The sequence below is a fragment of the Dryas octopetala genome, chromosome 6 (assembly GCF_963921425.1).
Source record: "Dryas octopetala chromosome 6, drDryOcto1.1, whole genome shotgun sequence".
NCBI lineage: Eukaryota > Viridiplantae > Streptophyta > Magnoliopsida > Rosales > Rosaceae > Dryas > Dryas octopetala.
Genome location: NC_141371.1, coordinates 15,240,045 through 15,260,575, shown reverse-complemented (window position 1 = coordinate 15,260,575; position 20,531 = coordinate 15,240,045). Strand labels below are relative to the sequence as shown.

The window sequence follows — 20,531 nt, the reverse complement described above, 5'->3', positions numbered from 1 at the left end:
AGTAAAGAGGAACAAAAGCAAGGGAATTGAAAATAATTAAGCTCTTCCATTAATTAGTGAGAAATAGTTGGTTGAAAGTAGAACATACCTTTCCCTTGTGACTGTTCAAAGTTCAAACCCACGAGCAAATGTCTTTAATTTTGGACACCCAGTAACATTCACTTGCTCCAAGGATGGCCAGTTCAAAGTATAAGCTTCAGTGCAGAAAAATTCAAGGTTAGGCAAATCTTTAAATGTGATAGAGCTTGCTTTGGGAAATGTCAATTCCTTAACAATAGTTTCTCCTTCCGCTTCCGCAACAATTTGTTCCATCTTCTTACAGTTGCTAACTTTTATTTCCTCCAGACTAATAAGAATTTTGGCTATGGATTGTGAAAATAAATATCTCAAACTGCCACAGCCGTATCCAAAGCCCGTGATATGTTGTAAACCATTTTCCCATATGTGCATTAACATTTGTAAATCTCTCAACACCAATTCCCTCAGCTTATTGAATGCTTGAGCATAATGGGTGTCTTGAAGCAGAAATATCACTTCCAATGACTTACAATCTCTTACATCAAGACGTTCCAGATTGTCATTAGTATTTGAATTCTCAAGATTTGTCATTAGGATGGAGGAATGAAGTTTCAGGGACAAATTGAAAATCGAAGTTACTTTTAGGGGGCGTTGGCGTGAATAAGCCTTTAAAAATAAACATCAAATGAACGAAATGTTTTCCAAATTAATACCCCATAATATTATATTAATTTTTTAGAAAAGAGATCAAGGTATATAACAAGATTAATATTTAAATTCAAAACAAGATGATATATGTACGTATTATTAAAGTTATATGAGTTTTTGAAACCTCAACCATCTATCGATTTTATTATTGTCTGCACCAAAATATTGGGACAATTAAATCGATCAGGCTATATAACAAGATTAATATTTAAATTCAAAACAAGATGATATATGTACGTATTAATAATAAAAAAGTTATATGAGTTTTTGAAACCTCATCCATCTATCTATTTTATTATTGTCTGCACACATCAATTTAAAAAACTTATTGTGTGCACATTCATAACTAACGAATAGGTATCGAACCAACCAATCCACAAGCAAATTACCTTCTAGTAAGAAGAAGAATTTTTTAATGTGACAATCATATACATATATTATTTCCTCTCATAACAAATAGTGCGTTCCATCACATAAAAATAGGCCCCACATGCATAATGAAAGATGGAGATCACATATGATCTCACATAGAATTTTTTTAAATTGTGATACATACTTGATCGATACAAGTGATTGACTTAACAAGACAGTAAAAGAGATCGAGTTTCATCATAATTCTCCAATGGGTACGTGAGATCAACCATGTACCATGCACGTGAATTACAATTGTAGATTCACCTTCAATTGCTAGTTGAATATATCCATTTTCAAGACCTAGACCACATTTCTTTTAACAAATTAAGCCAAAAGCAGCAAAATTAAAATAAGCACGACTCCGAGAGCCATCAAATTTATTTTAAAACATGCATGATTAATGCATTTGAAAGAGGATGTCGTAAGACTGTTGAGATTTTGTCACAACTTTAGTCAATTCAATTTTGTCACAATTTTATATGCTTATTTTGATGCATAGAATTTGATTGAATAAGTTAATTAAATAGCTAAATCATATATATTTAAAAATAAATAAATGATTATAAAGTTTAATTTTGAGCTTTCACTACTTTAATTTTAGGGTTTTTTTTTCATATTTAGTACCTGAACTTTAACCATTGTCTTAATGTGGTACTTAAATTTTTATTTGTCTCAATTGAGTACCTAAACTTTTATTTTGTGTCTAATAGGTACCAAAATGAATTTCTGTTAAAATTATCAACAAAAGTTAGGGCCAATATAGTCACTTCAAAAAATTTATATTTTAATTTTAATTTTTAATTTTTTTTGTTTGTTGTGTGTTTTTTTTAATAATTTTAAACATATAAAGAAAATAATTAAAATATACTTTGACTATATTGCCCTTAATTTTTATTGACAATTTTAACAAAAATTCATTTTGGTACCTATTAGACACAAAATAAAAGTTTAGATACTCAATTGGGACAAATAAAAGTTTAGGTACCACATTAAAACAATAGTCAAAATTTAGGTACTAAATATGAAATAAACCCTTAATTTTAAGATGCAATTCCTTTTTTTTAATGTTTGAAGGAGGCCCAGTTTATACCAAACCGGTCCATTTTTTCTTTCTTCGTTTCTTTCTCCGTTTCTTTCTCCGTCTATCTCCCACTCCCTGTCATTTCTTTCATTTCAAACTCAGCATTATTCTCTCTCTCTCTCTCTCTCTCTCTCTCTCTCTCTCCTCGATGTATCGTGGTTCGGCCATGGATTGCGGCGAGACCGACCTCCCCGTGCTCGCCTCTTCCTCCTCTTCATTCCTATGGCCTTCGATCGTCCATCCAATCACCGACGGTGACAGAACGACGCGAAACCTGAGAGTCAACTTCGGTGGAGATCTACTTCTTCCGGCCACCACGAGGCACCGAACCTATCGGGTTTTGTTCCTCTCGTCGTTCCGAACAAGACGGTACCCTCCGATTGCCCATCCACCCACCCATGGCGGCGAATCGACGGCGGAGGAGGTTTGTTGTATTTGATGCAGCGGCTCTGGAAAGTTGGCTTCAAGTCTTCTCGGCGGAGGATTCGACTCGGCCACATTGAAAACGCCTCTTCAAGTGCCTGGTACTGGTTGCTTGTAGTCATTGAACCTCTTGGGCTCTTATTGCAATTTTAAATATTTGTATGTGTGCATTGCAACACAATTTTGAATTCTCACTGACCCATCAAATTACTTGGTCTCAATTAAGGTGCCATCTCCTCCTTTACTTTTTTTTCTTATCAGTAAAATGGAAATCTTATTTGGTCCATTCTGCCTTCGGTAAGTTGTTTAATTCAAATATTTGGACTAATAATTTGGTGGGTTAGTTTAATTTTCCTCAGTTTTTGTGTACATCAAGTGATTGATCTTCTGAACATTATGTTGTGTGTCTGCAATTATGCTGACAAATGCTAAGTACACCCCATTCTGTATATGAAACATGAGTTATGCTAATTGTGTAAACTCAAACTTGAAACTTCTACTTTTGCTTGGCGCCAATGTTGTTTGCTTGCCTATTGTAGCATATAGCATTGCTTTATGTCTTAACCAGGTCTGTCTTTTTTGCCTTTATCATGTTACCTGTAAAATTGATTTCTTTTTTAAAAACCTTGCAAGTTCTTTCTACACTAATTTGTTTTGCCTTTCTGGAGGTGTATTTTGTATGTCTTTTCTACTTTTTGGAAGCCCTGTGCTTGAATTGTCTGTTTGATAGTTATTTTAAAATGTAGAACATAGAAACATCTCAATGTCCTGTTGCTGAATACTTTCTCTTATTGTGCTTATGCCATAAATATCATTTTAAAAAAAAAAAAATACTTGTCTTGCATGTTTTTCATTTATTGTTCTTTTAATTGATTCATTTTTTGCATGCAGGTATGGCCTATTGAAGTTACCCCAATATTTTGGATGTGTAGCTGCCACTATTGTTTGATTAATGTGTGTTCTAGACTCTGTGAAAATCAAATTGTTACAATTAATTAATGTGTGTTCTAGATATGTCATATTTTGTGATTTTTTTTTGCTCGAACTCATTTGTATGGGTTATGATTGCAACTTCCCAGTGGAACTATTGAATAACTTGTTCATTGTATTTTGGCGAATAAGTTATAACTAAAGATTAAACAAAGCCTAACCATATGTTAGTTATGAATTACTTATCTGTTTCTTATCTTTTGCATTGCAAGATATTATTAGTTGCACTTCATAGCTACAAGTCAATAAGTGTGCAGATGATCCTACGATTCGGATAAAAATGATTCAATATTATTGTTTTATAGTAATTTTGGTCTACTATCAATGTATTTACCTAGGGTGCTTATGTTTTGCAGTTACTCTTGGTGATCTGACAATTTTCGCATCACTAGGTCTTGATGACATTCTACAGGCTAATTTTAGCTGTGTTTTGTCCTCACTAGATATATGTAAGTGGAGACTATGATTGTTATTGCTTATTAATAACAATATGTAAGTGAAGGTATGATTGTTACTGTTTATCAGTAACAATATGTAAGTGAGGCTATGATTGTGTCAGTAACAATATATAAGTGGGGCTATGGTTGATACTGCTTGTCATGGTTGTGTCAGTAACAATATATAAGTGAGTTGTTATTGCTTGTTAGTAACAATATGTAAGTGGGGCTATGGCTGTCAGTAACAATATATAAGTGAGGTTATGGTTGTTATGGCTTGTCAGTAACAATATGTAAGTGAGGCTATGGGTGTTACTGTTTGTCAGGAACAATATGTAAGTGAAGTTATGATTTTTACTAACAAGCTGGAGCAATATGTAAATGAAGTTATGATTGTTACTAACAAGCAGTAGCAATATGTAAGTGGAGTTTTTACTGCTTGTTAATAACAATATTTATGTGGGCTATGATTGTTACTGACAAGCAGCAACAATATGTAAGTGGGGCTATAATTGCTACTACTTGTTAGTAACAATATATAAGTGAGAGCTATGGTCGTTATTGTTTTTTAGTAACAATACATAAGTGGGGACTATGGTTGTTACTCATTGTCAGTAACAATATATAAGTGGGGGTTATGGTTATTACTGACAAGCAGTAATAATATATAAGTGAGGCTATGATTGTATATTTGTATATGTAAGGGGTTATGATTTGTATAAGTTGCTTGTTTGAGTTTTTTTGCATAGTGAAAAATTAAAAATAGTTACTGTTTGATAGTGACAATTATTATTTATCGCTTCTATTGGTGTTTTTTTAAAAGGTGGGAAAAATGGCAAAAAGAAGTTACTGTAGTGCACTACAGTGCTCTGCTATAGTAACGACGTTACTGTTGATTTGTTAAAGTGGGCCGCTACAGTATTTCACTGTAGTGGTTGGGCCTTAAAAACAATTTATTTTTTGAAATGGACTTTAAAAAAAAAAAACCCTTTAAAAAATAAGCTTTTAATTTGAAGAAGAATGACTTAATCATAAGGAATAGGATGTGATGAAAAGACTATTGGGAATCGCCATTCAACTTTGTCACAACTTTAGTCAATTCGTTAGCTTCCTTGAAACTTTTGGGAATAGGATGTGATGAAAAAACTAATGCCTGTCCTTCACTGAGTACTCATCTCATGACACACTTTGTTGAATATATTTGGGAGAATTACAATTGTGAGACTAACTTTTCTCTTTAAATTAAGGCAATGGTATAGAATTGGTGGAGATATTTGAACCAATTTAACAATTTTATAATTCTAAATCATCATTTTTAAACTAATAATTATGACTGCATATACACGTACTAAGAATAATATAACCAATTTAAATAGTTCCTTTGAGATGGTTTCATATGTATTACTATCAAAGTTTAAACAATCACATAATACACACATAAAGGAAATGCTATTAGAAAGTATAAAAACAATGTTTCTATTGTTGAAAGATACAAACGATAATTAATGTCGACTCATCATCACTGAATCTCCTTTTTCTTTTGTTGGTAATGAAGATCTAAATCTCTTGCAATGTTCTCCTGCATAAAATATACAACAATTAAAGCAAATGCAAATTGAAAATGAAAACAATATATCCAAATAAACATTTAAGGTGAGCATATTAATCGAATACAAAAGCTATAAATAATAATGTTACCATTTTATAAAGCTAGGGCTTTGATGAAACTTTTTAAAATATGAAATTAATGGCAACATTTAAAAAACTGTTACAACATAATATTTCTATGAACAATGTTACTTGTACAAAAAAATTTTCTCGACCTATGTGGTATGATATGCATTTTAAATCATTGTTTAAAAAAAACAACAATATTGTTATAGTGCTCAATGTAAAAATATCATATAAGTTGGGGAAAAAATAATAATAATATTAAATAGCCAGACTTTTTTGTTTATTTAAGCCAGACTTCGAAGTCTCAAAAACCCCTTCAATTCAAACTTTGAAAGCAACAAATTAAATGGTCATGAGTCTAAGGGTACAAGCTTGTAGCAATTCCTGTATCCAAATTGGTGATTCAGATATGAAGCTCATATTGACTACTGGGTTCTTCGTTTAGAAGGATAAGAGAATAAGATTTTCCTAAATTAATATTTTGGGCATACAATTCATGACGATTATATCATTGAAAAATGATTGCATGATCAATTTAGACGAAAAAATTGACAACATGAAATTTCGGAAATAAAGTAAAATTTAGGGAGCAATTTGGGACAAAATGAAATTAAGTGACAAGAGTGAAGGTCAATATCACAAGTCCACAAAAAAAAAAAAAGTGCTTTTATAGCTTTTTATATTTCTATTGTCATAAGCTGACCTCCAATCACATACTCATATGTATGCTTAATTATCTCAAGTAAAGTTTACATTGTTTAAAAATAAACAATATACATGGCATCGTACCATAGGATGGTCGTACCATACATGTGGTCAAACAACCCAACTTACTTAAAAATTTCTCCACATTACCCTCCTGGACTTTAGTTTTTTTTTTTTTTTTTTTTTATTCGGGGAGATTAGCATTGCGGATAATTCTACGACCCTTCCAACAGGATTACGCAACAACTATTTTTTTTTTTCACTTCACCATCTAAATTATAAATTGAGCTTATTTGCCATCTTAATTTATAATTTTTTTGCAATATCATACCTTGGTGATTTTCGTCACACCTACTAAAAATAATCACGTGTGTTGTTTGTGACCTCTTTTTAAGTGGGTATTTTGTGGTCTTTTTAGACTTCAACGAAATACCAAATGGCCTTTTTGGTCTTATTTTTAGGTTTCTTGGCCACTTAAAAAGGCCATAGATCAATTGGGTCCATAATCCCATTTGGTATTTAATTAAAGACTAGAAAACCCCTTAAAAAAGGGTCACATGTATATTTTAACAAATGGTGTGACAGAAAATCCCCGAGGTCTAACATGCAAAAAAATTTAAATCAATGTGGCAAAAATTGACTCAATTTTTAATTTAGGTAATAAAGTGAAATTTCAGGTAATTAAAGTGTAAAAGAGAAAAAACAAAAAAGAAAATACCAATGAAATGTTGTTGTTAAGAATTATCAAAACCCAAATTGTGAGTTTACGCCTCTTATAATCACAAAAATTATTTTGAATATTAAACCCAAACTGACCCTTTAAGGGTTTATATAAATAGCAAGGTGAAAAACCAAAAGAACAAATAAAATTGATGGCAAAATGAATACTCAAACAAGGATCGCTATTTTCAAGAATGTGCAAGAACCACTGCACCACACACATGCAAGTTAATTTATGTACAATGGACTATTTATATTTTATATGGCAACTTAGCATACAAGACCTATAAAATTGGGGGGCCTGGTGAGGTGGCACCACCTTAGGGCCAATTGAAGTCAAAGCTCAGGGACATTGCTATTTGTTTTCATTATAAAAATAAAAACAAATGCAATCATAATACCATGAAGCATATAAGTGTTTTATGAGGCAAAGAATAATTGTTTAATCTATATATATAAAGCTAACATATCTCTTAAGTGAAATTTTTAAAAATCTAAAAAATGCCTTTAGTTAATGAAATGATCAAGTGAATGAAATTTTTCATAAGAGAGTCAAATGGTAACTTTAAAATCATAATTTTATAATTTCTGAAATAATACCATTAAGAGGAAAAGTTTATTAAAAAAGGTTAAAATGGAAAAGTCATTTAAATAAAACTAAAATCTAAAAAAAATCTAAAAACCTCACTACTTATTGGCCATCAACTAATTAGAATCTTCTCTCTCTCTCTCTCTCTCTCTCTCTCTCTCTCTCTCTCTCTCCATCTTTTTTCTTCTTTTCTATAAACAAAATTTTGATTTTAAATGGCATAAATTTCTTATTTCTTTTTTAATAGAAAAAGACTATTGGCATGAGTGTGAGTGCGTGCTGAAAGCCTAATTTTTTTTTTTTAATGAAGCTATATCACGATGTCATATCAGTTTGAACTATATCACAGTGAACCTATTGATTCAACTTTCGACAAACCAATATACAAAAAGAATTCAAAAAAAAAAAAACCCAAAGGCAAAGTGAAAATACCAAACACATATAAACCCAATTTCTGACGATTCAATTGCTAAACAAACCAATAAACAGAGAAAGCAAAGCAAACATAAAGAAAATAACCCAAATCGATCAATTTACCTACCTGACTTCTTTTTCTACGGGCAGCGAGCAGGGAAGAAATCAATATCCAAAGGAGGGCTCTTACTCTGTCGTAATCAAACAAGAAAAATTAGAATCAAGAATCAGACACCAAAAGGACGAAGGCAAAAATATATATATATACCAAAAAAATATAAAAATACAAGAACGGAAAAATATTATAAATTACTCTTGTGATGTCCTTTATTATTATTATTTTTCTGATGTAAATAAATTTTTATAAATAAACGTTTTTTAAAATATCTCTTACACAAATCATAATAATATCAACTCTTTTGCTAACAAGAGATTGCACCCTTTAGTTTCATTAATTAGCATAAATAAATAATATACATTTCTTTTTATAGAAAGATGCTATTCACTCCAACATGTATACTAATATCATATATTATTCGTTTCTTTTCATTTTTAAAAGGAAAATGGAATTATAAAACTGACAAAAAATGAAGTGGTATATAATGAGCAAGTAAGAGGGTTCAAGTAGAAACACCCTATTATAAAAATGGATAAAAAAAGGATTATTGAGCATTAATCCTACAATGAATGAGCTTCTCCACCTAATAGTTTAAATTTCTAGGATTGAGATATTCAATATAATATAAGATAGAATGATTAAAAATATTATCAATTGATCGACGTGAAATTGGACACGCATTACTAAAGACTTCTATGGGTGGAAGGATTTAGATTTCAAATTCATTCATTTCAAATCTATAAATTTGATAAGCACATTTTCTTTTGTCACACACTGACTTATATTAAAATTGTTTATTTATGGTTTTATACTCCAACTAATTGACTACAATGATAATATAAAAAGGGAAAGAAAAACAAAAGCAAGGCAGTTGAAAAAGATTAATTAGCTCTTCATTCATTAGTGAGAATAGTTGGTTGAAAGCTGAACATACCTTTATTATAAAAAGGGAAACATTCAGATGGCTTTAATTTTGGACAGCCAGTAACATTCACTTGCATCAAAGGTGGCCACTTCAAAGTAGAAGCTTGAGTGCAGAAACATTCAAGATTGGGCAAATTTGCAAATGTGATGGATCTTACTCGGGGAAATGTCAATTCCTCAATAGTAGTTTCTCCTTCTGCTTCTCCAACAATTTTTTCCATATCCATACAATCGATAACTTTTATTTCCTCCAGACTCATAAGAAGTTTAGCTACGTTTGGTGAGAACAAATATCTCAAATTTCCACAGTCGGATACTTCCAGCAATCTTAAGTTTCCAAAGCCTGTGATATGTTGTAAACCCTTTTCCCATATGTGCATTAACTTTGGTAAAAGTTTCAACACCAATTCCCTCAGCTTGCTAAATGCTTGAACATGATGGGTTTTGTGAAGCAGAAATATCACTTCCAGTGACTCACAATATCTTACTCGAAGACTTTCTAGATTGTCATTAATATTTGCATCCACAATATTTGTCTCCATAACCTAAAAAAAGGCCAAAAATGTACTTGCTTCATTACATTTATCTTAAACATATCTTATATTCAAAATGTTCAAAGATTCTTTTTTTCAAAAAAAAAAAAGAAAAAATCAAGCTATATTAAAAACGGTACACAATTTTAATCCTTGATGTTTGACTTTTAGGTCCTCTATGACAACAAGCACTAGCCACTAGTATTAAAAACGCAAGATTTCTTTTTTTTTTTTTTGGACTGGATATTATGATGTAGGATTGAACACTAATACTGCATTGTAAGCATAACAAAAAAGAGTTAAATGAATGAGGGAGAGAAGAGAGAGATTGACAAAACTAGCAATTTATAATTGGGTGATTGTAAATAAATAAGAATTAAAATTGACAGAACATGAAACAGGATAGGAGTGAAACAATTACTATTCTTTTTTTTTTTCCTTTTAATTATGTAAATAACCCAAAAGTAAAATGCTATATAAATTAATCCACATGTTTGAATTAAAAAGGGAAATTAAGTTTATTAAACTTACGAGCGCTTACCTCTTTATCAACTACAGGCTGTGGCAATATCTGAACATAGTTGCTGGCATGATTCGCTCTTGAACTGGAACTGGATCTTGATCTTGATCTTTGTTCTGATTTGTTGTGAGTGGATGGATCATCGTCAGATTCGTTGACTGGATTGTTATTCGACGAGCAGAGCGGTGCACATGATATTCCAGGGCACCAAACAGATGTTGATGAAGAAGATCTGTTGAGATGACTTGCCTCTTGAGCTGATGATGATGATTCTCTGACAACGTTAGCATTCAAGTTCTCTGCTTCTGACTTTTTGATTTGGGGAATCCCAGAACCCAATGTCTTCAATTTGGGACAACTTTCGATGTGCATAGATTTCATGGATGACCAAACAAAAGTGTAGGCATCAGGGCAAAGACTCACAAGGTTGTTCAAGTAATTTAGTTTAAGGACACTCAGTTTCGGGAACAAAATCATGCCACCCGTCTCCTTTTCTTCATCTCCCTCTCTGACTGCGATTATAGTTTCCATTTTTTCACACCAGCCTATTTCTACTTCTTGGAGATTCACAAGGACCGTGGAAATTGAATACGAGAATACATATTTCATTCTACCACAATGTCGTAATTCTAAGAATCTTAAATTTTGAAAGCCCTGGACTCCACGTGGAACGTTCGTCCACAACTGATCAGGCTTGTAAACCTGTTTCACAACTAGCTTTTCTAGATTTTGGAACCATGAAATGCAAATTGATGGAAATAGTATATTAGATCTTGCCACTTGCACGGATTTTGATGTAGAAGAGGACGCTGCAGCTTGAGCTTCATGTGGATCATTCCCACTCTCTGTTATCTTGTCAAAATTATCCTCATATATTTTTGTCACCTGTTAAGTCCATATAATTATTATTAATTTAAACAAAACCCAAAAAAAGTAGTTCCCGTGAAAACAAGCTAAATAAATAAATATTTTATTAAAACATAGTATAGTCTCGCATAATATTTAGCTAAACTAAATCAATAATTTGTATAACGTACATACCTCTGATTTGGAGTTGTGTTGGTTGGCTATGTAGAAACCCATGAGCCTTGGTACATCGAAAATCCTCAATTTGGTCAATTTAGGGAAAGCTTTCTTGTAAGATTCATGATTCTCATCTTCCATTCTCTCCTTCAAGACGATTTGTTCAATTTCCTCACAATCAACAACAATTAAGCTTTGGAGTTGTTCCAGGTTTCTTGCTAGGGATAGTGAAAAGACATATTTTAACTCCTTGCAGTCTCTGATTACAAGGGATCTTAGGTTGACAAAAGTGCTCTTTGGAGGTACGCCATGGCATATTGCTTTTAAATTGTGCATCCATTTGAGCGTAGCTGACTTCAAGAGAGGAAAGGCAGTATGTTGACTAGACCAATCTGTTCCGTCTAGAAGATACTCTATGCTGTGAGCAGAGTAAATTTTTAAAGCTTTCAAGTGTTGAAAACCCTCTTGTTCTAACTCATTAAGAACATACTCCAAATTATAGATATTACGTAGATCCAATACTTCAGTTTTATTCAAAAAGAATCTAATTGTTTCACTTTCTATATATTCCCTTGTATCACCACGAAGCATCAAATAGTTCTCGAATAGATATATGAAATCTTCTTGTCTACGGAAACCTAGCACGTGTCTACGGAAACTTTGCATTCGTCGTCTACGTAAATCTTCTGATGGATTAAAAGACATGGATATATGAAATCTTCTTGTCTGGTTTTTCAAGTGCAATTGATCTTTAAGCAACAACTTGGCATCAGGTATCTTTATCGCTAAGACCTTTAAATGATGAGATAGAGATAGAGTCATCACCTCATGAAGGCTTGCCATGCTCTCATCTTTGCCTTCTACTGAAGATTCCCAATTGACAAAGCTTTCTGCCATGTACAACTCTTCCAGTCTAATTAAGCTAGATAATAGACCATGAGGAATTTTTTCAAGTTCACCACAATCTGTTGTATCTAACAACCTCAATTGTTTAAGAAATCCAATTTCTCTCAGCAACTCGTGAATGGAAGAGCGAGCAAAGCTGAGGATCTCTAAGTTCTCCAATCCTCCAACACTAGATATGTCTCCCAACTGTCGACAATCATCTAGACACAAGGTATGAAGATTCTTCAGTACTCCAAGAGATTCTTTAAAGCATGGACCAGATGACATACTTAAAAATGATAAAACCTTGACTTCTTTCATCCCTTGAAAAAGGCTGGATTCTAAACAATTGGAATGTTGTAGTTGCAGAAGCTCAAGTTTTGGCCAGTCCAAACCATATGGAATCTCATCAATTTTAACACCACTCAATGAAATTGCAGTGTAATGTTGCTGTGCAGCTTTCTCTGGCCAACCTTTATTTTCAACATCACACCTTACCATAAACTTGCTGTGAGTATCTTTTGAGGCAATTGATATGGCAACATCACGAACTATGTCATGCATTTTGATACACTCTGTCTTTTTACTGTCCAGCAACAAAAACCTTCTTCGTAGTGTGTCAATGAAAGAATGCACTCTGTTTCTTGCTTCTTCCAATGTATCAATGCTGCCAAAAATTCCTTGACCCCACCCATACCTAACCAAATATTCAAGTCGAATATCATAATCTTCTGGAAATAAACAACAAAGCAAAAAACATGACTTGACTTCATCACTCTCCAAATTATCATAACTTAATTTTAGGCTGGAGTAAACTTTGGGATGCATTCCAGAGATGTTTTCGGGGAGAGACTTCTTTAGTTGTTCAAGGGCAGTAACCCATTCATGCTTCCTTTTACATTGTAGTGCTTTTGCAACGGTTACAATGGCAATGGGTAAACATCCGCATTCATTTGCAACCAATTTTGCAATAGTCTGCAAATCAGGATCGTCCAAGGACCCCCCTGCTGTCTCCTTGAAGAACTCCCATGCTTCTTCTTTAGTTAACAACTGGGTTTCAAAAATTTCTTGACAGCACATCGTATTGCACACTTCTTTGCTTCGAGACGTCAACAAAATTTTGCACCCTTTATGTGAAGCTCCAACAGGAAGTCCTATAGCCTGAAAATCAAGCTCTGACCATATATCATCTAAAACAATCAGGATCCTCTTACTTTTCATGATTCTTTCATGTAGGTCTTGTGCTCTTCCATACTCAGTTTCCTTGACAAATGTCAACCCCAATGTTTCTGCAATTTCACTTTGAATCAGCCTAATGTTTGGAGTTTGGGACACAACTACCATCACAACATCATCAAATAACTTCTGTCCTGCCAATCTTTTGATGATTTCTTTCACCATTGTGGTTTTACCCACACCCCCCATCCCACAAATCCCAATCATTCTTTTTTCTTCATTCTTCAAAGCCTCCATCACACCATTCATGACTGTTTTTCTGGATTCAAAGCCCTTAATACCTTCAGTGTATAGTGTTGACCATATCTTCTGTGGAGGTGAAGGAGTGGAAACATTATTGAATTCTTGTTGTTGTCGGAGCTCACGAGCACGCTCAGTAATCTTCTTGGCTTTCCTACTCAGAGAATACCGAGACTTCAGATTTGGACACCACCCATACAGAGATCGCCTTTTCATGTTGACTTTATCTTCAAAGTCTTGTGCTTCATGAAATAAGGTGTTCACATTCTCTAGCCAGCTTTCAACTTCAAGTTTTATAACTTCCCCATTCCTCTTGGCAGCATCAACTGATTTTTGCAGGTCATCTCTCTTGTTATCAATCTTTTTAAGCTCATCCTTCAGGGTTTCTATGTTGGAATCAAAATAAATTAGATACCCGAATTGCCCCCCAATCTGCGCCAACGAGTCCTCTCCAATTTTAGATGCAATTGAAATTGGTATCTGTTCCATTTCGCAATCTAAAGACAAAAAGTCAAAAGTAAATAAACAAAAAAACCCAAACGACAAATCCAAATCTAATAACAAAATGACGTCGATCGTTGTTATAGGTACCAGAACGGATTCTACTTCATTAGCATATTTTATATTATAATCATTATCTCTATAATTTTGGGCAATTTAGCTGATTATTTTAATCTAATTATGTTTATTTTGCTTAGTAAGATGAAATGTCATGTAAATGGGATAAGCTATCAATGGTAAGAAATTGTTCCAGAACCATGCAGTAATAGACAGAAAGAATGTCTAGTGCAGAGAGAAAGAAATTGTTCGAGAACCATGTAAAAACTTATTTTTCTCCCTCAAAATATTATTAATATTTAATAAGTAAAATACAAATAAAATTTAAACAAAGAATACCGAACTCATATACGGTGGCTAGACACTCATCGCTTAGTTTTTCATCTTTTTATTATTCTCTTAAAAGTGCACCAATTTTAGAGGGGAGTGTTGACATGATTAAGCTAATTAGGTGTGATTCGCTTAATTATAGGAGTTACTACTTACCATATTAATCCTCGAAATTAAAGAAGAATAATACATCAATTAAACTCGGCACACAGCACGACCGAACCGATCTGCGTCGGTCGAATCGGTAATTCGGCACAAACCAGCCCTTATTGATCACGTACGTGAAAACCAACGAAACATAAAAAATAAAAAAGAAAGAATGGAAAAGTAGGAACATGATAAGAAAGAAACGTGATGAAACTTTGACGAAATTAAATGTTGAAAAATTGAAAGAGAAATGTTGTGAAAATCACCCAAGTACCCAACACATGCCATATAGATAGGGGAGGAAAAGGGATGAAATATATGTGGATGAAAAAATAAAAGGTAAGAGTGTAAATATGTGAGAGAGAAGATTTCACATCTTAATACTGAGTGTAATTTTTTTCAAACAAAATAAGTTTGAAAGTGAGCCTCAAGCAGATCCGTCTCTGCTGGAACCATGAGAGAGAAGAAAGAAACCTTACAAAGAGAACAACCCAGGAAAAGAAACAAAACAGATAATCAAAAGAAAGACCAAACAAGACATATAGCAAAACAGAGAACAAACTAAAACTACTGACTATATATAGCAGACAGAGCAAAAATAAAACCACATCCTAATCCAAAGGAAGCCCATCTGCAATTAGAACATCAGACAAAGAAGATGGATTAAAGAGCTTGCTTACCAATAAATACGAGAAGAAAGAGATCCAAACCAATTGCTATGGGGGAAATGATACAAAATGGGCGTCGGTGGCTAGGAGAGTTGAGGTAATTACCTATGGGAAGCCAAAAGGTTGCTGAAACTTGATAAGAAGAGAAAGAGACATGAGAGGTTCATAAATGAGTCAACGTAAAATATGGGGCCTATTGTCAGAACTGGGGTCCTTTTTTTGTTGTCATAACTTGGGTCCCCTGTGGCCTGTGGGTTCAATAGTAGATTAGGCAAAAATCTAAATAGTAAATATTAACAAAATTCCTTAAGCATATTTTTTAAGTTATGAATATCTAAATAGTAAATATTAATGGAAAGAAGTTGGGAGTGACTATTTGAGTTGGAGGTGGCACGAAGTTGGAAGCAACACCGGAGTCCGGTGATTTTACATGATTTCTTAATTAATAGGATAAACGACTTCCTAATTGCGCTCGGTGGCTGATCGACACCAGTTCTTAGACTACTAGTACCACAACATGCATGTCCATTGCCGATAGCTTGGTTATTTTGGGGGCAACTAAGTAATTTGATTTATTCTTCAATTTTTGGGTCATTAGAGTGGAGGAACTTGTATACTAGAATTAAACAATTTTTCTTTTTTCGATGTGGCAATTCAACTAAATTTTTAACCACATTATAAAAAGGGCCTTTTTATAATTGGGTCAAATATTGTTAGGAGGCCCTTTTTATAGCCGCCGCTGTGTAGGCTCTGAAGTGATCGAATGAGCATTTTAGAAAAAAGAATTGACAGATTTTCCCATGAAATTATATCACAATAAGCCTATTGATTTAACTAACTACAAACAATATATTCACATCAAGGCAATGATGGACTTTATTCCTAAGTTGCATAGCTGACCCAAACAATACCCTTATTAGTTCCATTTTTGACAAACCAACATACAAAGAGTAATAAATATCCCTTTTTTTTTTTTTGGTAGAAAAATAAAACAATTTATGACAATTCAATTGTTAGACAAACAAACCAATTAACAAAGAGAACAAATCAAACATACAAAAAATAACCCAAATCAATCTACCTGACTTCCGCTTCTAATTAAGTTGCACAGCGAGCAAGGAAGAAATCAATACCCAAAGGGATTGCTCTTACTCTGTAATGGAAAAAAAAAAAAGAAAAAAAAAAGAAAAAAAAATAGATAAAGAAATCAAACGCAAAAAATACACGAATGGAAAAAAATTTAAATTACTTTTCTGATGTCCTTTTGTACATGAAAGAATTACCACCTCTTATATGTGGACATTTATAACGAGTTTTTCTTTATTTTGTTTTTGAAATCCATAAATTTGATAAGCACATATTTTGTTTTTGTCACATGATAACATCTATGAAATAGATATTACAATTGTGTATTTATGGTTTTATGCTCCAAATAATCGGATATAATATATAATAAAATAAAGTAAAGAGGAACAAAAGCAAGGGAATTGAAAATAATTAAGCTCTTCCATTAATTAGTGAGAAATAGTTGGTTGAAAGTAGAAAATACCTTTTCCCTTGTGACTGTTCAAACCCACGAGCAAATGTCTTTAATTTTGGACACCCAGTAACATTCACTTGCTCCAAGGATGGCCAGTTCAAAGTATAAGCTTCAGTGCAGAAAAATTCAAGGTTAGACAAATCTTCAAATGTGATAGATCTTGCTTATACTTTAATGGTCAATTTATTCTAAACCAGTAACATCATTGTCATTCATGTTTGGCGGAGGATGATGAGAGGACGGTGGCGGGACAAACCCAGGTATCGCCTTGGTCAATGCAGCGTACAATGCCTCCTTCTCCGTTCTCTCAGCTCGTAGGTCCTCCTGCAACTTCTTCACTTCAGTGGACAATCTTGCGACGATTGCAAATGGCTGAGAAGAAGACGAGGACCAAACGTTATTGAATGCAAGATTTTTTTGGGACTAAACATTATTATTTTTTATTCACCAATATTACACTACTCAAAAACTGTTAAAAACTATTAGGAAAACTCAAAAGTAAACATTTTTTTTTTAACTCACAAGAACCAAAATAAGGTGACGGACCCGCTTCCGCATTTTGGCAAAACAGTGCCAAGTGGCATTGTTCATCAAGCGCTCGGCTACTATAGTGCAGTAACAGTTTCAAGTACTAGTACGTGTGACTGTAGTGCAAAAATTTTTTTTTTTTTTTTTTACATGTTTGTTGATAATTTTTTTTAGTTGTTGGGTCTTATTTGAGTAGGTTTAGTGATTTAGTATATTTTAAGGGATTCATGAGATTAAAATTTACAATTTTTAGTTTTTTAAAGGGATATATAAGTGTAACTGCACCACAAAAATATGCAAAAATGTTAAAGGAATGAGATATATATATATATATTAAGGAATGCAAGTGAAATTGAGCATGGTTACAAATCTTATCATTTATAAGAGAGACTTCAAACCAAACTTGTGCATTCATAAGAAATTAATTAGATGTATTGGCTGCTTCCAGCCTTGCTTCGTGATGTAATATGTGGTTTCAAAACTCCATTTGATTCATGTGTTTTATATTATTTGTAATATGAGGACAATTTTAATAAACTTAAATACTTAATTTTTGTTTGAAAATCAAATTGAAGGATACATACAAGATTTTGTCATTTTTTTAGTACAACTTGCGAATTGAAACAAGTTTTCAAATTAAATGTTGAAAAATTGAAAGAGAAATGTTGTGAAAATCACCCAAGTACCCAACACATGCCATATAGATAGGGGAGGAAAAGGGATGAAATATATGTGGATGAAAAAATAAATGGTAAGAGTGCAAATATGTGAGAGAGAAGATTTCACATCTTAATACTGAGTGTAATTTTTTTCAAACAAAATAAGTTTGAAAGTGAGCCTCAAGCAGATCTGTCTCTGCTGGAACCATGAGAGAGAAGACAGAAACCTTACAAAGAGAACAACCCAGGAAAAGAAACAAAACAGATAACCAAAAGAAAGACCAAACAAGACATACAGCAAAACAGAGAACAAACTAAAACTACTGACTATATATAGCAGACAGAGCAAAAATAAAACCACATCCTAATCCAAAGGAAGCCCATCTGCAATTAGAACATCAGACAAAGAAGATGGATTAAAGAGCTTGCTTACCAATAAATACGAGAAGAAAGAGATCCAAACCAATTGCAATGGGGGAAATGATACAAAATGGGGGTCGGTGGCTAGGAGAGTTGAGGTAATTACCTATTGAAAGCCAAAAGGTTGCTGAAACTTGATAAGAAGAGAAAGAGACATGAGAGGTTGATAATGAGCAACGTAAAATATGGGGCCTATTGTCAGAACTAGGGTCCCTTTTTTTGTTGTCATAACTTGGGTCCCCTGTGGCCTGTGGGTTCAATAGTAGATTAGGCAAAAAACTAAATACTAAAGATTAACAAAATTCCTTAAGCATATTTTTTAAGTTATGATTATCTAAATAGTAAATATTAATGGAAAGAAGTTGGGAGTGACTATTTGAGTTGGAGGTGGCACGAAGTTGGAAGCAACACCGGAGTCCGGTGATTTTACATGATTTCTTGATTAACAGTATAAACGACTTCCCAATTGTGCTCCCATGGTGGCCGACACTAGTTCTTAGACTACCGGTACCACAACATGCATGTCCATTGCCGATAGATTGGTTATTTTGGGGGCAACTAAGTAATTTAATTTATTCTTCAATTTTTGGGTCATTAGGGTGGAGGAACTGTTAGATCATTTAAATATGCATAACAAAAGTACTAATCTCGAGAAGCCATTAATGATATGCGGCAATTAGCAAAGATCTTCCTCTCTCTCTACACGTCCTTATGCACTCCTAATATGGGAGGGTTAGGTTTTGTGCTTGTATATTGGGTAAAAGAGGGGGGATTTAAGCCTTATATTTATAGGTGAAAGCCATAAGATTTCTTATTCATAAAAAAAACCCAAAAACTTATTGTTAGTTTCTAGGATTTGTTATATTGGCTAGGTTCCTTGTCAAAACAATTGTATTAATTTATATTTAATCACTCACAAGCTCTAGGCTAGATTAAGGACAAGTTCTGCTGCATTGAAGAAGTCAAGAATGAACAAAGACACAAGGTATACTGCACTTCATTCATTTCGTGAAATTAACAGTTTTTTGTCTATTTGACTAGTCTCTCACTGATCATAAAGAACAATGTTTTTCACGTACAGTGGTTGATATTTAAGTCACAGTCGCTACAGTGGGTCCATTTCGGGTCTTTGCTTTTTAAGCCCATTTCTTTGAAAGCCCATGTTCTGTTTAGTACTAGACATGCATGTGCATTGCACATGGCTTGGTTCCCCTACTGTAGCAATCAGATCTGATTGCATCTAATCCCATTCACGCACACACCTTCACACATCAGCACTATTCATCATCTTCCTCATTTCTGATTTTTAAAGTAAAAATTCCTCTTTACAGCTCCTTATTCCTATCCTTAGTAATACTAGGATACCCCTCTAGGACAAAGAGAATATGCCGCTCATCCGTCTCTTGTGGACAGCCATTGATTGGCTTCCACGTGGCTTGGGCGAACATGAATGTTGCGTGGGTGTGTAGGGTATATTGGGTATGCTGTTCAGATCTTTTGGTGTGTTGATGAGCAATTTTTGAGCGTGATTTTTCTGGGTTCACGGCTGGGTATTTTCAAGGCTAAGTGCTCATCTTTAATATTTTCAGAAAATGGTCTTTTAATTCTTGAAAAATAACAAAGAGATTTTCTGAACTTGTTTTTGTTAAATCTAAAATTCTATATGGGTTTGAGTGCTTAAATGTCTTCATACATTCTTCAAACACATTCATTTTAGATTTAAGTTGAAGGATTCAATATCGATCTTTTCATGCCGATAGCTTGAGAAGGTTGATCTTTGTTTGTGAATCCTACATTTGCATATCATGTTCATGCATTGATGAAACCACTGAGCTTGGTGCGAATTGGTGCCATGGGTTGATGAGCTTGGAGTGGAGCTGCCTTCTTCATGAATGACCGATTGCCTTGCTAATGGAAGTTGCACAAAGGGGTAAGAAAGCTGCCACTTAGTCTAGGACTTAGTGATTGAGCTTGTGTGCTGAGTGCCCTCTTTTGTATTGAACTTCTGATTTAGTGGATTGCCTGGTCA

The 20,531-nt window shown here is 33.5% G+C and overlaps 1 protein-coding gene across 7 annotated transcripts; it reads right to left on the bottom strand.

The window, feature by feature from the left end:
* Positions 1-5,237: 5,237 nt before the first annotated feature.
* On the bottom strand, positions 5,238-18,600 carry LOC147282738 (putative disease resistance protein At4g27220). 7 transcript variants are annotated; one of them, XM_086246075.1, is made up of 10 exons: positions 18,516-18,600; positions 17,152-17,267; positions 16,905-17,004; positions 16,437-16,508; positions 15,368-15,481; positions 11,310-14,149; positions 10,290-11,153; positions 9,226-9,760; positions 8,301-8,364; positions 5,238-5,650 (listed from the first exon to the last, which is right to left on the bottom strand). In XM_086246075.1, exons 6-9 carry the CDS (start codon positions 14,139-14,141, stop codon positions 8,360-8,362), a joined length of 4,236 nt encoding a protein of 1,411 aa, XP_086102201.1. In that variant the 5' UTR covers positions 14,142-14,149; positions 15,368-15,481; positions 16,437-16,508; positions 16,905-17,004; positions 17,152-17,267; positions 18,516-18,600; the 3' UTR covers positions 5,238-5,650; positions 8,301-8,359. The 7 variants fall into 7 exon arrangements, with proteins under 7 accessions (XP_086102201.1, XP_086102204.1, XP_086102205.1 ...); XM_086246078.1 differs by having other exon boundaries at positions 15,368-15,460; XM_086246079.1 differs by lacking the exon at positions 18,516-18,600 and adding an exon at positions 17,418-18,504.
* Between the last annotated feature and the right edge of the window lie 1,931 nt (positions 18,601-20,531).

Coding starts and splice junctions, on each gene's coding strand:
- LOC147282738 (XM_086246075.1), bottom strand. CDS start 14,141: ATGGAACAGATACCAATTTCAATTGCATCTAAAATTGGAGAGGACTCG. Junction 11,154..11,309: donor AACACAACTCCAAATCAGAG/GTATGTACGTTA, acceptor TGGACTTAACAG/GTGACAAAAATATATGAGGA. Junction 9,761..10,289: donor AGCCTGTAGTTGATAAAGAG/GTAAGCGCTCGT, acceptor GCCTTTTTTTAG/GTTATGGAGACAAATATTGT.